At 36.9% G+C, this 12,232-nt stretch overlaps 1 protein-coding gene across 5 annotated transcripts in view; it reads left to right on the forward strand.

Annotated features, from left to right (window-relative positions):
* LOC149773225 (GRB2-associated-binding protein 1-like) overlaps nt 1-12,232 on the forward strand; it is a 144,667-nt gene that overhangs the window by 102,487 nt on the left and 29,948 nt on the right. For 3 of the 5 annotated variants that reach the window (XM_089946626.1, XM_089946627.1, XM_089946630.1), the window contains 2 exons: nt 579-876; nt 7,539-8,705. In XM_089946626.1, the coding sequence (XP_089802752.1) occupies nt 579-876; nt 7,539-8,705 (1,465 nt within the window). The remainder of the gene's footprint in view (nt 1-578; nt 877-7,538; nt 8,706-12,232) is intronic. The other 2 variants (XM_089946629.1, XM_089946628.1) reach the window with 2 other exon arrangements.

Consider the following 12,232-nt stretch of genomic DNA (forward strand, 5'->3'; position numbering starts at 1 on the left):
TTGTGATGTGTTCAAAACTAGCTGGCCAGTTGATCCAGATGAATGCCTTACGGAATAGTACAAATCAGCTATTGCATTAGGAGGTCAGATCATTTGGAGAACCTGATCTTTGTGTTGGCTTCATATCATAATGGCCCCATCTTGTGATGCTGTCCATGTACTATATATATATATATATATATATATATATATATATATATATATATATATATATATATATATATATAATATTCATTTCTTGACAGTGGAATTTGTTTACATGTACCTTTTTCTTTCCAGTTCTTGTACAGTAAAGAAACTGGTCTTAATTTCCAAACAAAACTTCTTAAAAAAATAAACAAGACTTTTAATTAGTGTTAAAAACCTGAGCCATTTAAGGTATAAATCTATCAAATGCATGACATTAGACATTCAATGAAGATCCTGTTTCCTAACTTCATTCCAGCATAGGTCGCTTAACTCTAACATGTCTAACTAACATGTTACTGGTACTTTCAATATGCTGCGGGCAGTATGGTCAAATAATGGATGTTCACATAGCACTAATTAAGCATGGCATTTGTCTTACTCTATTCCAGAAATGGAAGCGCCGTTTCTTTGTGCTGTCTAAACCCTCAGGAAGTCTACCCGGGGAGTACCTTCTAAATTACTACAGTGATGAGAATTGTAAGAGGCCGAAAGGCAGCATTGACCTTGAACAGTGCCTGGAAATCATAGAGTCTCTAGACTCAGACCAGTTCCAGTACTTGCTGGCCATTAAGACCACTTTCAAAAGCAAGGAGAGGACGTATTTCCTGGCCACAGATACCGAAGAACAAATGTCCACCTGGGTCCGCAACCTCTGCAGCGTTTGTGGCATGAAACCAGATGAAGGTTGTAAGTCTAATCCATAAGCATTATAATTTGTGCATGCATGATTCTGCGTTCATGCAAGATTCTTCTTTTTATATGAACTCTTTAGATAATAATTAAAATATATCAATTTTGGCCAAAAAGAATGATTTTTACATTTTGGAGGTTTGTATTGTATTTTAATACTGTCCCCCAGTCCATCAAATCTTGCATCTGATGTTGACTTTAGGACCAGATACCAACCTTGTATGCTCAGAAACGAACCTTGTATGCTCAGAAACCAACCTTGTATGCTCAGATACCAACCTTGTATGCTCAGAAACCACGTTTGTTTCCTCCTTTTGGCGATCAAATTCACTTTTTTCTACAAGCAGAAAAATTAATATTACCAATACTCCAAAATCCTATCTATATTCCCAGATTTCCATCATTATTACCGACCAACCCTCGTCAGTAAAAAATTTGATTTGGCCATTTCCAAAATGTTCTCTACCAGTCGTCTCATTTTTCAGAATTAATGCACTTAAGTTTAAGCCTATGTTTATAAAGATGGTACGAAAGATGGAGAGAAGGTGACAGCTACTGCTGCAAAACCCTATGGAACCATCTCGGGTATTCCATGATTTTTACAGCATAAATTACAGCTATTCACAGATCTTGAACTACATCAAAACCTTTCTGAAAAACCAGTTTTATCATCATTTCAGATTCCCTTTCCACACTGAGTCAGTGAGAGCCTTAAGACAGCCAGTATGAATATTAATTTTGATCTGTTAGCTCCAGGTTTCTGAAACTTAACTGAATTATTCTTATCGTTTGTAAGCTAAGATGATGTTTTCAGTAGCGTTAAGGAACAATTGACATCCAAGACAAAATGTTGAGATTAATGACAAGATCATGTTGTTCCCAGATTTGAATGATAATACAGGAAGTTAAAGTAGATTTCCTCACTACCATATATACTCACATATAAGTCAAGTCAGACTGCAAAGAACACAGATCCTGATCTGCTGTAGCATTTCCTGCAGATCAAGATCTGTTTTTTGTTCTGATTAGTCCTAACAAACTTCACAGACCCAGATCTGATTGCGCATAATGCTATGGCAGATCTTGGTCTGTGCAGTTTTGCAGTTGGACTAGACTTATAAGTGAGCATATATAGTAGGTAAAAACTTGGCATTTTTTACATTCACAACTGACTTCATATTTGTGTAATGTTTACTATTTATGAATCAAATTTTGACCCAATAAATTCCTGTGACATTACTAATTTAAATGATCTGGCATTAGTAGACATGCTGTGTTTCAATTAGACAGCCCACTAACACCTTGTCAGATGTTGTTATTCCTGCATCCACAAATGTTGGATGCCTTGTAAATGGTTGTAACATTTAATTATTACAGGATTTTATCCTCAGTCTGGCTGGCTGCAAGTTCAAAGGACTTTTAATTGCTCTTCTGGAAACAAACTTCCCACAAAAGAAAAGCCCACTGTGACAAGTCTAATTAACCCCCCTCAGTGCCAGATTATCATCTGACAATGAATTAATAGCTCTTTCAAAACTGAGACTGTGAATTTACTTGAATCTACATCAAGCAATAGTTCACAGTGTACAAGCAGTAATTTACAGTGTAAAAGCAGTAATTTAGAGTGTACAAGCAGTAATTTACAGTGTACAATCAGAAGTATAGAGATTCTGGCTGTCAATCAAGATCCATGTAGGATGGCTCAGTATAACATTTTTAACTGTAACTATGATTGCTAGTATTTAAATGGAATCACTTTACTTTCTGCTTTAAATGTTGAATGATTGAATTGAGGGGGATTTTGTTTTAAACAAGCACACGAAAAAACAGGAATGCAAGTTGAAGGTAGCCTTTGAAATATTATTTATTTTTATACCCCCAGACTCCTGAATTATTTCACATACACTCTTGAATATTGATATGTGGATGAATCTCATTGGCAGTAACTCACACAAACCAGAACTAGGTGAATTTGACCCAGTTTTCAAGCTTAAGTGACTTTTATATTTTCACCTGTTCATTCATTCATTACACACCATTATTATGTTGGACTCTGTTTCACCTAAACACTTGAAAATTGTTGATAATCTTGATGAAAGTAATTCAGCCATATCAGACTAGGTCAGTTTGTCTTAATTTTTATGCTTGAGCAGCATGTATTTTCAAGAGATTGTTTTTTTACACCCTTTAAGTATTTTGGATCCTATTTCACATACACATACAAATTTTAATAAACAAGACCTCAACCATAGCAAAATTTGGTCAATGTGACCCATTTCCACACTTACTGACTTTTGTAGTTTCAGCTTTCCATTTGTTACACTCTTAATATCCTGGACCCTATTTCAACAACACACATGAAAATTGATATGTGATCACATCTCAAAGGCAATAACTTAACCAAAACCAGATCATTGTGACCTAAGTTTCACACTTAAGTGCCTTTGAATTTTGAGGAGTTAATTCAGTATCACCCTTTATATCTTAGAGCTAACCGGTACTTCGCCTACACACTTGAAAACCAGTATATGGTTTTATTTTAAAAAGAGTAACTGCCATACCAACACTTGGTCATTGTTACCTTGTTTTCAAGCATAATTGACACTTTAAATTTGAACTCTATCTTCCTTAGATCCTCATTATCTCAGACCCTATTTTTATTCTACACTTATAAAAATTCAAATGTGAATGGATGTAAGGATGAATAATCCTACCATATTAAAACTAGGTAACTGTGGCTTGATATTTATGCTTGAATGACTTTTGTTTTAAGTTAGACCCTCAATAGCTTTGGCTGTATTTCACCTACACTCATGAAACTAGGCCTGTTTAGGCATCCTGCAGAGAGCAGAGTTGCCATGCTACCTGGAAATCGGGAGAAAGAGCAGGCTTGTTTATAATTGGGAAAACACTGTTAATTTTTGCAAATATTGACCAAACTGTCAGAGAAAAACCTGGAATTTTCAGCCACACAATTTATGCATTTGAGTTGTAATTGAACTGATAGTGTTTAAAATGTATTGAGTTCTTACTGGAATTTTTAGATACAACTTGAGTATGGATCTTTTGGTTGCTTGCCCTAAACAAATGTGTGTGGTCAGTCAGATTGGTGAAATAGGCTGGTTTTGCTTTTGTCCTCTCTTTATCAATATGTTTTGAACAGGAAAAAAAACCAATCTAGGACATGTGATCTTGGTAACTCATACAGAAAAATAATAAAGATTATCTTCCCCAGATGCATTTTGATACGTAAAGTTCATGAAAAGTATTATGATGAGTCTTTGCTTATTACTTGGTACTTTGCACAAGGAACACTGTCAAGCATTTTTATCCACAAGAAACACTGCATTTTTGTCAATAGTAACGATCATCACCTCCAACTCACCTTTGCAGTAAATTTATCAAACATGATATTAAATTGGGTTTAAATCATGAAAATTTTATGCTCATAGTGAAGACAGCCGCTTTTGCTGTTGCTGTTGTTGTTATTGGGTTTAACGCCATTTTTCAGTACAAGATAGGCTATACATGGCGGCCAGTATAAATGGTGGAGGAAGAACCCAGGTAAAGCCCGGAAAGAACCAACAGCCCACGAGAAGCTATTGGCAAGCTTTCTCACAAACCCACATTGGCCAAGCCTGAAACTCGAACCCAGGCAGACAGAGGCAAAGTGGTCTAAAGCGCTTACCATTCTGGATCACTGCCATCTCACCTCTGTCTTCATAGGTTCTGGTCTCAGGCTCGGCTAACATGGGTACATGAGAAAGACTGCCAGTAGCTTCTCGTGGGTCAGTGGTTCTTCCCGTTGTTTTCCAGGGTTCTTCCTCCATCAGTTTTACTGGCCGCCATGTATAGCCTATCTTGTGCTGAAAAATGGTGTTAAACCCTACAACAACAACAATCTATTTAGTTTGAATGGTCGGCTTATATGTAAACAGTCTTATGCGTGAGTATAAATGATAAGTAGTGATATGTATACTGTTTCAAGTGTGGCTGTTGTTGTTGTTGTAGGGTTTAACGCCATTTTTCAGCACACGATAGGCTATACATGGCAGCCAGTATTAATGGTGGAGGAAGAACACGGGAAATCCCCGGAAAGAACCACCGACCCTCGAGAAGCTAGTGGCAGCCTTTCTCGCATACCCACATTGGCCGAATCCGAGACTCTAACCTACGCAGACAGAGGTGAGATGGCAGTGATCCATAACAGAGAGCGCTTTAGACCACTCGGCCACTCAGGGCCCCGTTTCAAGTGTGGAAAAAGATAAATATCCATTGCAAATGATCAAGTGCTTCCTTTTATACAAACGTATATAATTTTAAGTTCATTGTATCAAAGTTAAAACCATTTTCTGTATATATAAAAAAAACTTCATGTCAGCTTATGCACAGACCATAGTTATTCTTAAAGATACCCAAGGAGCAGTTGCAGTTTCCAAAGGGGGGGAGGCATCAAAAATGTTTGACTAAAAATGTTTGTAAATTTAGTTGTTTTGAGTCATTGGAGTACTCATGTAATGTTTTAGTTATTTTGACATTTTATTATGGATATATTTTATATTTGGATCTATAAGCCTTGATAACTAAAGAATTTCTTTTTTTGTTGTGGAAAAAAGGGAGGGCATTTAATGGGGGGGGCTTTGAATAACTGTGGTAGGAAGAGCAAAGTTTGCATTTTTATTCTGGAAAATTCAAATGAGTTACATGCAGATTTATATGAATTTCAGGTGTTCACTTGTTTCTAGTGATAACATCCTGTGCTTTATATGGTCATCTGTAAAATTCAAATGTTTTGTGAGTCTTAAAATATAAACAGTTCTTTAACTCAACTGGTTATAGTCTAGGAAAGCTTATGAGATGATATGCTGTCTGTTGTTCATTGTCCATCCATCTATTAGCACAAGTTGTCATCACCTTCCTCTACTACTTGAAGGTTTTCCCATGGAATTTCCTCTACTATTTGAAGGTTTTCCCATGGAATTTCCTCTACTACTTGAAGGTTTTCCCATGGAATTTCCTCTACTACTTGAAGGTTTTCCCATGGAATTTCCTCTACTACTTGAAGGTTTTCCCATGGAATTTCCTCTACTACTTGAAGGTTTTCCCATGGACTTTAAACAAACATTTATCTGATTGGTCCTAGATGAAAATGGTCATTTTCACATGTCCAGTATGGCATCCACGATGACCATTTTGCTGATCCGGGGTCCAATATGGTATCATCAGTAGGCTTCATGAAAATATTTTTATCACAACTCTGCTTATGTGAATGGTCATATCACTGTGGAGTTTTCACTTAAAGATTTCTTATGATGTCCAGATGGTCCTAAATGAAAATGGTGCAAATTTATTGTCCAGTTTGTCTGCCACTGCAGCCCTCTTGAAAATTATTAAACTCCTGAATGGAGTACAATGATGTATAGGGTGGTGCTGATTTCACATCCATTATGGCCACCATTTTAGCCATCTTAAAAATGTATCACATCACTGATTTTCTTTAACAGAAAGTCATATTGATGTGGGATTTTCACCAGAAGACTTCTTATGATGTCCAATTGGTCTTAAATTACAATGGTACCAATCCTATGTCCAATGCAGCCACCACAGCACTCATCTTGAAAATGTTGTTTTCTTCACTTCTGCCCAAACAGATGGCTATTTCAACATGGGGCTTTCACCAATAGACTTCTTATGGTCCTAAATGTAAATGGTACTTGTCATACATCCAATATGGCTGCACAACTGTCTTAAACATCTTGTCACTTCTACCCCTGAATAGATGATCATTATGAAATTAGGTTTTTTCCAAAAGACTTCTAATGATGGCTACTTTGTCCTAAATGAAAATGGACCCAAGCTTATGTCCAGTATGTGTAACACAGTGGCTAATTTGAAAATCTTGTTAATTCTGAAGAATATCAGAGATAGTTTCAACACTCGACAATTAAAAGGATGCAGTGGTCTTTTCTTGAATTATTTGAAATTCTTTTAGGTCTGTGGAGCTTTTGTCCGATTGAGTGACTCCTATTTCTTTTAAAGATAGTTTTCTAAGTAAAAATGTTTTTTTTTTATTTGATTCATAAAAGTGAATCTTTACAAAAATTAGTTTCATCTTGGCAGAAAAATATGGAAAAGGCCAGGAAACGTTTGCATAAAAATTGCAGGAACATTCAGAGATTAACTCAACCATTTCAAAATTTGATCACAGTTGTTTAATTTTATTGCTTAATTGACCTTAATTCATGACACCCTCAATATCTTTTACCCTATTTCATCTACAGATGTGAAAATTGGTGTGTGCATCTCAGTAACCTGACCATGTAAAAAAACAGGTCACTATGACTTAATTTTCTGGCTTGCATTAAGTATCTTCCACTGTTCCAGTCTCTATTTTATTGGCTACTACCATTTATTGTTTTATTCTTGGAAATATTTTTTGCAGTTGATCATTCTTCTTAGAATATTCAGGCCCAGACCTGATTTTTCCAGTTACCCTTGACAAATTCCTGTAAGAAAAGTCTAGGTATCTTACATATTGTGTCAGATTGTAAACACCCCTGATACAACCTTTTACATATTGTGTCAGATTGTAAACACCCCTGATACAACCTTTTCATATATGCAGAATAATCCATGACTTAAGAAATTTCTCATTTCAGCTACTGATCATGGGACACCTCAACCACCACAGAGAGATGAAGTTGTAAAGAAGAGTCCTTCAGGCATATCAAATCGTCCTCCTACTTCTGTAAAAGAAACCAGAAGTTTGCACCATGCACCACAGCCCAGTTCCATTGTTACTGTCACAGCCCAGCCAAAACAGCAAGTTGTACAACCTTCAGCCGAGGCCAGTATAAGGGCCATGGAGTATATTCCAATTTCTGAATGCGTGTCAGGAAAGCCACTTTCTCCTGATCCACAAACAAAAATGACATCTGTTGGCAGACAGAATAGTGTTGATAGTGTTCCAGAGGAACGGGCTCCTCCCCCTCCCTTGAAAATGAACCATACCATCAATGAAGTATTTGCACCATTTGACACACGATCATCTTCTGCTGATACAGACAGTATATACAAAGTCCCTCCTTCAAGAGGGAGACCTTTTGTTGTAGACAGTACATTAGAGCCATATGATGTTCCCATAGCACGGCATAGTCCAAGTTCACCAAGATCATCGAGTAGTGGGGAAAGTCAAAAAGTGGACTCTGCTTACGCATCACATTCTGGACTTTACGATGTTCCTCCTTCACAGGGACCTACACAAGATGATTTGTACAGTTTTCCAACCAGCATTCCAGTTTCTCAGGACACCATAGTGCCACCACCTGCTCGACCTCCAAAACCAATCCACTTAACTTCAACAGTGCCAATACAAGAACCATATGAAAATCTTCCGCCCAATAGTAAAGCATTCTTAGATAAAAATGTGGACGTTAACTCCATTGTTCCGCCAAAAGCCTGTTTTGTTAGCGATCCATATGACATCCCAAAAAGTGCTATTGAGGTTTCAGACACCTCTCTCTTTGCAAGCCCTCCTGCTCCCCATACTAGCAGCCTAAGAGAGCATAAATATATCAATGCAGCTTCAGGGGTCCTTCAGGAGGATACGAATGAAATGTATTTGTCCATGGTGAAGGCATTTAAGAAACCCCATGGTGAACCCCATGAGGTGGAATATGCTGACATGTCTGGAAAAGACTCACCAGAAAATTCATTTTCAGACATGTCATTAAAGAATTCAATATATGACCATCCACCCCCAACAAGACCTGCCAAAAATTTTCCTCCTCCTAGACCACAAAAACCTGCCTCCCCAGGTAAGCCAGGTAAGAAATCTTGTCAGATATTAGACACAAAAGAGACACTCCATAATCCTGTATTGTAAAAATGCTTTTTAATTTCTAAATAAAAGATGAATTGCACTTGAATATTCAAAACATATGGTGTGAAAGTCAAGATCATTTTATAAATGTTTACAGAGCTGGACAAATACATTTGCTCATCTTCCGAGATGAGTTAAAATTTGGCTGGGTAAGCTGAAATTTGCAAAGATGAGGGAGAGAGTTGGGTTGTTTTCAGTTTGCAGCCTGTTATCTCACCAATATACAGATATTATAACAATTATTGATCATTTATATATACCACATGCTACTATTAAATACATGCCAACAGCTTAATTCATCTATCTATCGTGTATTTTGTGTGATACACTGTTAGAGTCTGTTGCTTCTGACTTGTATTTCATGGGATTCACTGTCAGGAATCTGTCACTTCTAATTTGTGGTCACTATCAAAGTCAGTTTCACATGTACATGTGCAGACATGGTAACATGAATGCGTGTTATTTGAAGCAAGCTGTGAAAACTAGGGAATAAATATTTCTGTTTTAACTTGCTATGAGTTACTTATCAATCTTAAATAAGTATATTGGATTCACTGACTTTCTTTTCCTAACATAACCACAGGCAGTAGATGAATAGACTCGTCCATGATGCACCTCTCAAATCATTATACTGACCAAATATGCCTGGCTGACTTTCTGGCCTATCAACTCTGAAAAGTCAGGTTGTAAAAAAATAAATAAATCAGTCAGTCAATCAGTCCCACTTTCAAGTCAAGTTTTTATTGTTATTGATGTGTTCAAGAGATGAGTCTGTCGGCATTTCTGTCTATCTCAGAATAACCATCTTTATTGTTATTGATGTGTTCAAGAGATGAGTCTGTCGGCATTTCTGTTTATCTCAGAATAACCATCTTTATTGTTGTATTTACGCATCCTATTCTCCAATTCAGTTCAATTCAAACCCTTCTTTGTTTGTTTGGCGGTTATTTAATCTCCATATCTGTCTACATGTACTGTATAAAATATCTTTTATGATGACCTAAATTGTTGGCATAAGCTTTTAACCCTTTACCTCATGCAAGCGTCTTTGGATGCCTCTACTCCATTCACATGGAAGCACCTTTTGACGCATCTACTCCATTCACACAGAAGCGCCTTTTGATGCCTCCTGTAAACATCAGCCATTTTGAGCTGGTTTTCCTAGCGCGACCTTCGGGGAAAACCCCCCTATTAGATACTACATTCATTTCTGCGAATGACAATTACGTCAGATCATGTGGTCACTGTTTATGCCCTGGTCAATATCTGCTATATAAAGTAACTGGGTCGTAATCTCCACTCTCGAAAATGGCAGTCGCGGATTTCATTCAGTACTTACAAAGTTTTCACGATTAGAATCACAACTTTGAAAGATTCAACAACTTAGGTAAAGGCTCTGATATTGATGTAGGCAGCAATTAGTTTTTATAAATTATCAAATTCGGATGACTTAGTGATGTAGACGCAGGCGAAAAACGTAAATTTCGAGTATGGGAAATGGCAGCTACGGTTGGTCACGTGCCCTCATTGACATGATGGTGAATGCGTTCTCTCAAGATTTTAAAGCACATAAAAATTTCTTCCATGAAAAATAATTACACAGCTATAACAATCGGACTTTACTCTTAAATTTTTTCACATATAATAGATGTGTACAAAAAAATGTAAAATGGTTAAAATTGCTGTTAAACGTAACATACACTACATTGCTTAACAGTTCACAGGCAGGCCTATGCATATGCGGTCGGCTAGGTAACAGGTGTTCTGTTTATAGCGCACTGCACTTTGTCACTATGCTCTATGAGGTAAAGGGGTAATATTTAAAATAAGATATTTAAAAAAAGAAACAAAATTAAATTTTTTGTTTGCAAAATATTTACATGTATAGCTTAATTATATATCTTGCTTTATTTTACCTTTTTTTAACCTTTTGTGTTTGTTATATTGTCATTTTGGGGCAAGCTCAAATCTCCCAAGGAAAAGTTCAGTTTTCCAGTCAGCTTTTGTCGAATGCATTACAAATTGAGATGTTATCACTCCCTTTTTTAAACATTTTTTTAATATGAACATATATCTGAAATTGTTTATGGGGAATGTTTCCTGCCAAAAGGCAGAGTATATCATATTATCCATTTACCTGTTTCCAAGAGCCACAGTAACTCTGTTGCTAGAGCATCGGACTGGGAGCCATGTTGGCTCAGTGGTGAGCACACCGGACATGCGAACGAAGTGGTGCAGGTTCAAATCCTGCTATTGGGATAGTCTGGGTCAGCGATCCTGATGTGTCCTTGGGCATGAACCTTTACTCCGATTGCCTCTGCACTAAATAACCTACTTGTGTTGCTATACCATAAAGCACCAAACCAAGCCAAGGGCATCAGACTCATGGTCCACTGGTAAAGGGTTTGGTCATTCTGGCTGAGCACCCTTGGTGTGTTGTTGGCACTTGGCTTCCTTTTTTTCAGCATTATATAGCCAATAATGTGCTAAAGGTAGTGTTGAAACCAACCAACGATATATTCCATGTTATATTCTTTGTAATAACTTCAGTTTTCCACAAAATAATGTTACCAGACTTTGCAGGTAGCTTGTGTTTGGGGCAAGGAAGAAACCTATCCATTTTGGACTCTGAAGGTCAAAGATGAATGTCACATAGACTGAAAAAGAAACTTGTTTCGACACATTAACTTGACTTGCATTCAGAATAAGTTAACCAAACTGTATAAATTGTCATGACAACTAAAACTTCTAATTCACATACACTGTCAATTAGCTATACCATTGGCCCACAACTTCATTGTTCTGCCCACCTCAGCAATTTCAAAGATAGTGAAAGAAACGCATTTCGTCACGGTCAGATTGTCTCCAACCTGATGGAGTGCAAGTGCAGTCAGTGGTTTTGGTTTATTTTTCTCCATGTATGCTTTCCTTGGTTGTTTTTGTAGTGAATAGTGCTTATGCTGCATGTTTTCATGGACCAGAAAAGTTTATGAGATTATCTCTTGTCGTCCATCATCTGTCCATCTGTTGGCACAAGTTTGTTGTTGCAAATTCTCCTAAATTAATTGGAGGATTGCCATGAAACTTTACAGACACATTTATCCCCAGGTCAAGTAGGACCTAGATAAAAATGGCATTACCTGTACATCCAATATGACCACCGAAGTGACCATCTTAAAAATCTTGTTATTGTTATTCTTTCTGAATTAATGATCATATCAGCATGGGTTTTCATTAAAAGACTTATTATGATGTCTAGTTGGTTCCAAATGAAAATGGTGTTGATGTGAAATCCATCTTGAAAATCTTGTTATTGCTACTAGTCCAGAATGAATGGATATATTGATGTGTAGTTGTCACTGAAAGACTTAAAATTATGTCTAGTTAGCCCTGAATGAAAATTGTGCTGATTTGGAGTCTAATATGGCAACCACAATAGCCATTTTGAAAACCTTGTTTAACACTACTCCT

This window comes from Sinohyriopsis cumingii, unplaced genomic scaffold, assembly GCF_028554795.1.
Source record: "Sinohyriopsis cumingii isolate HCF-2022 unplaced genomic scaffold, ASM2855479v2 utg000810l, whole genome shotgun sequence".
Taxonomy (NCBI): Eukaryota; Metazoa; Mollusca; class Bivalvia; order Unionida; family Unionidae; genus Sinohyriopsis; species Sinohyriopsis cumingii.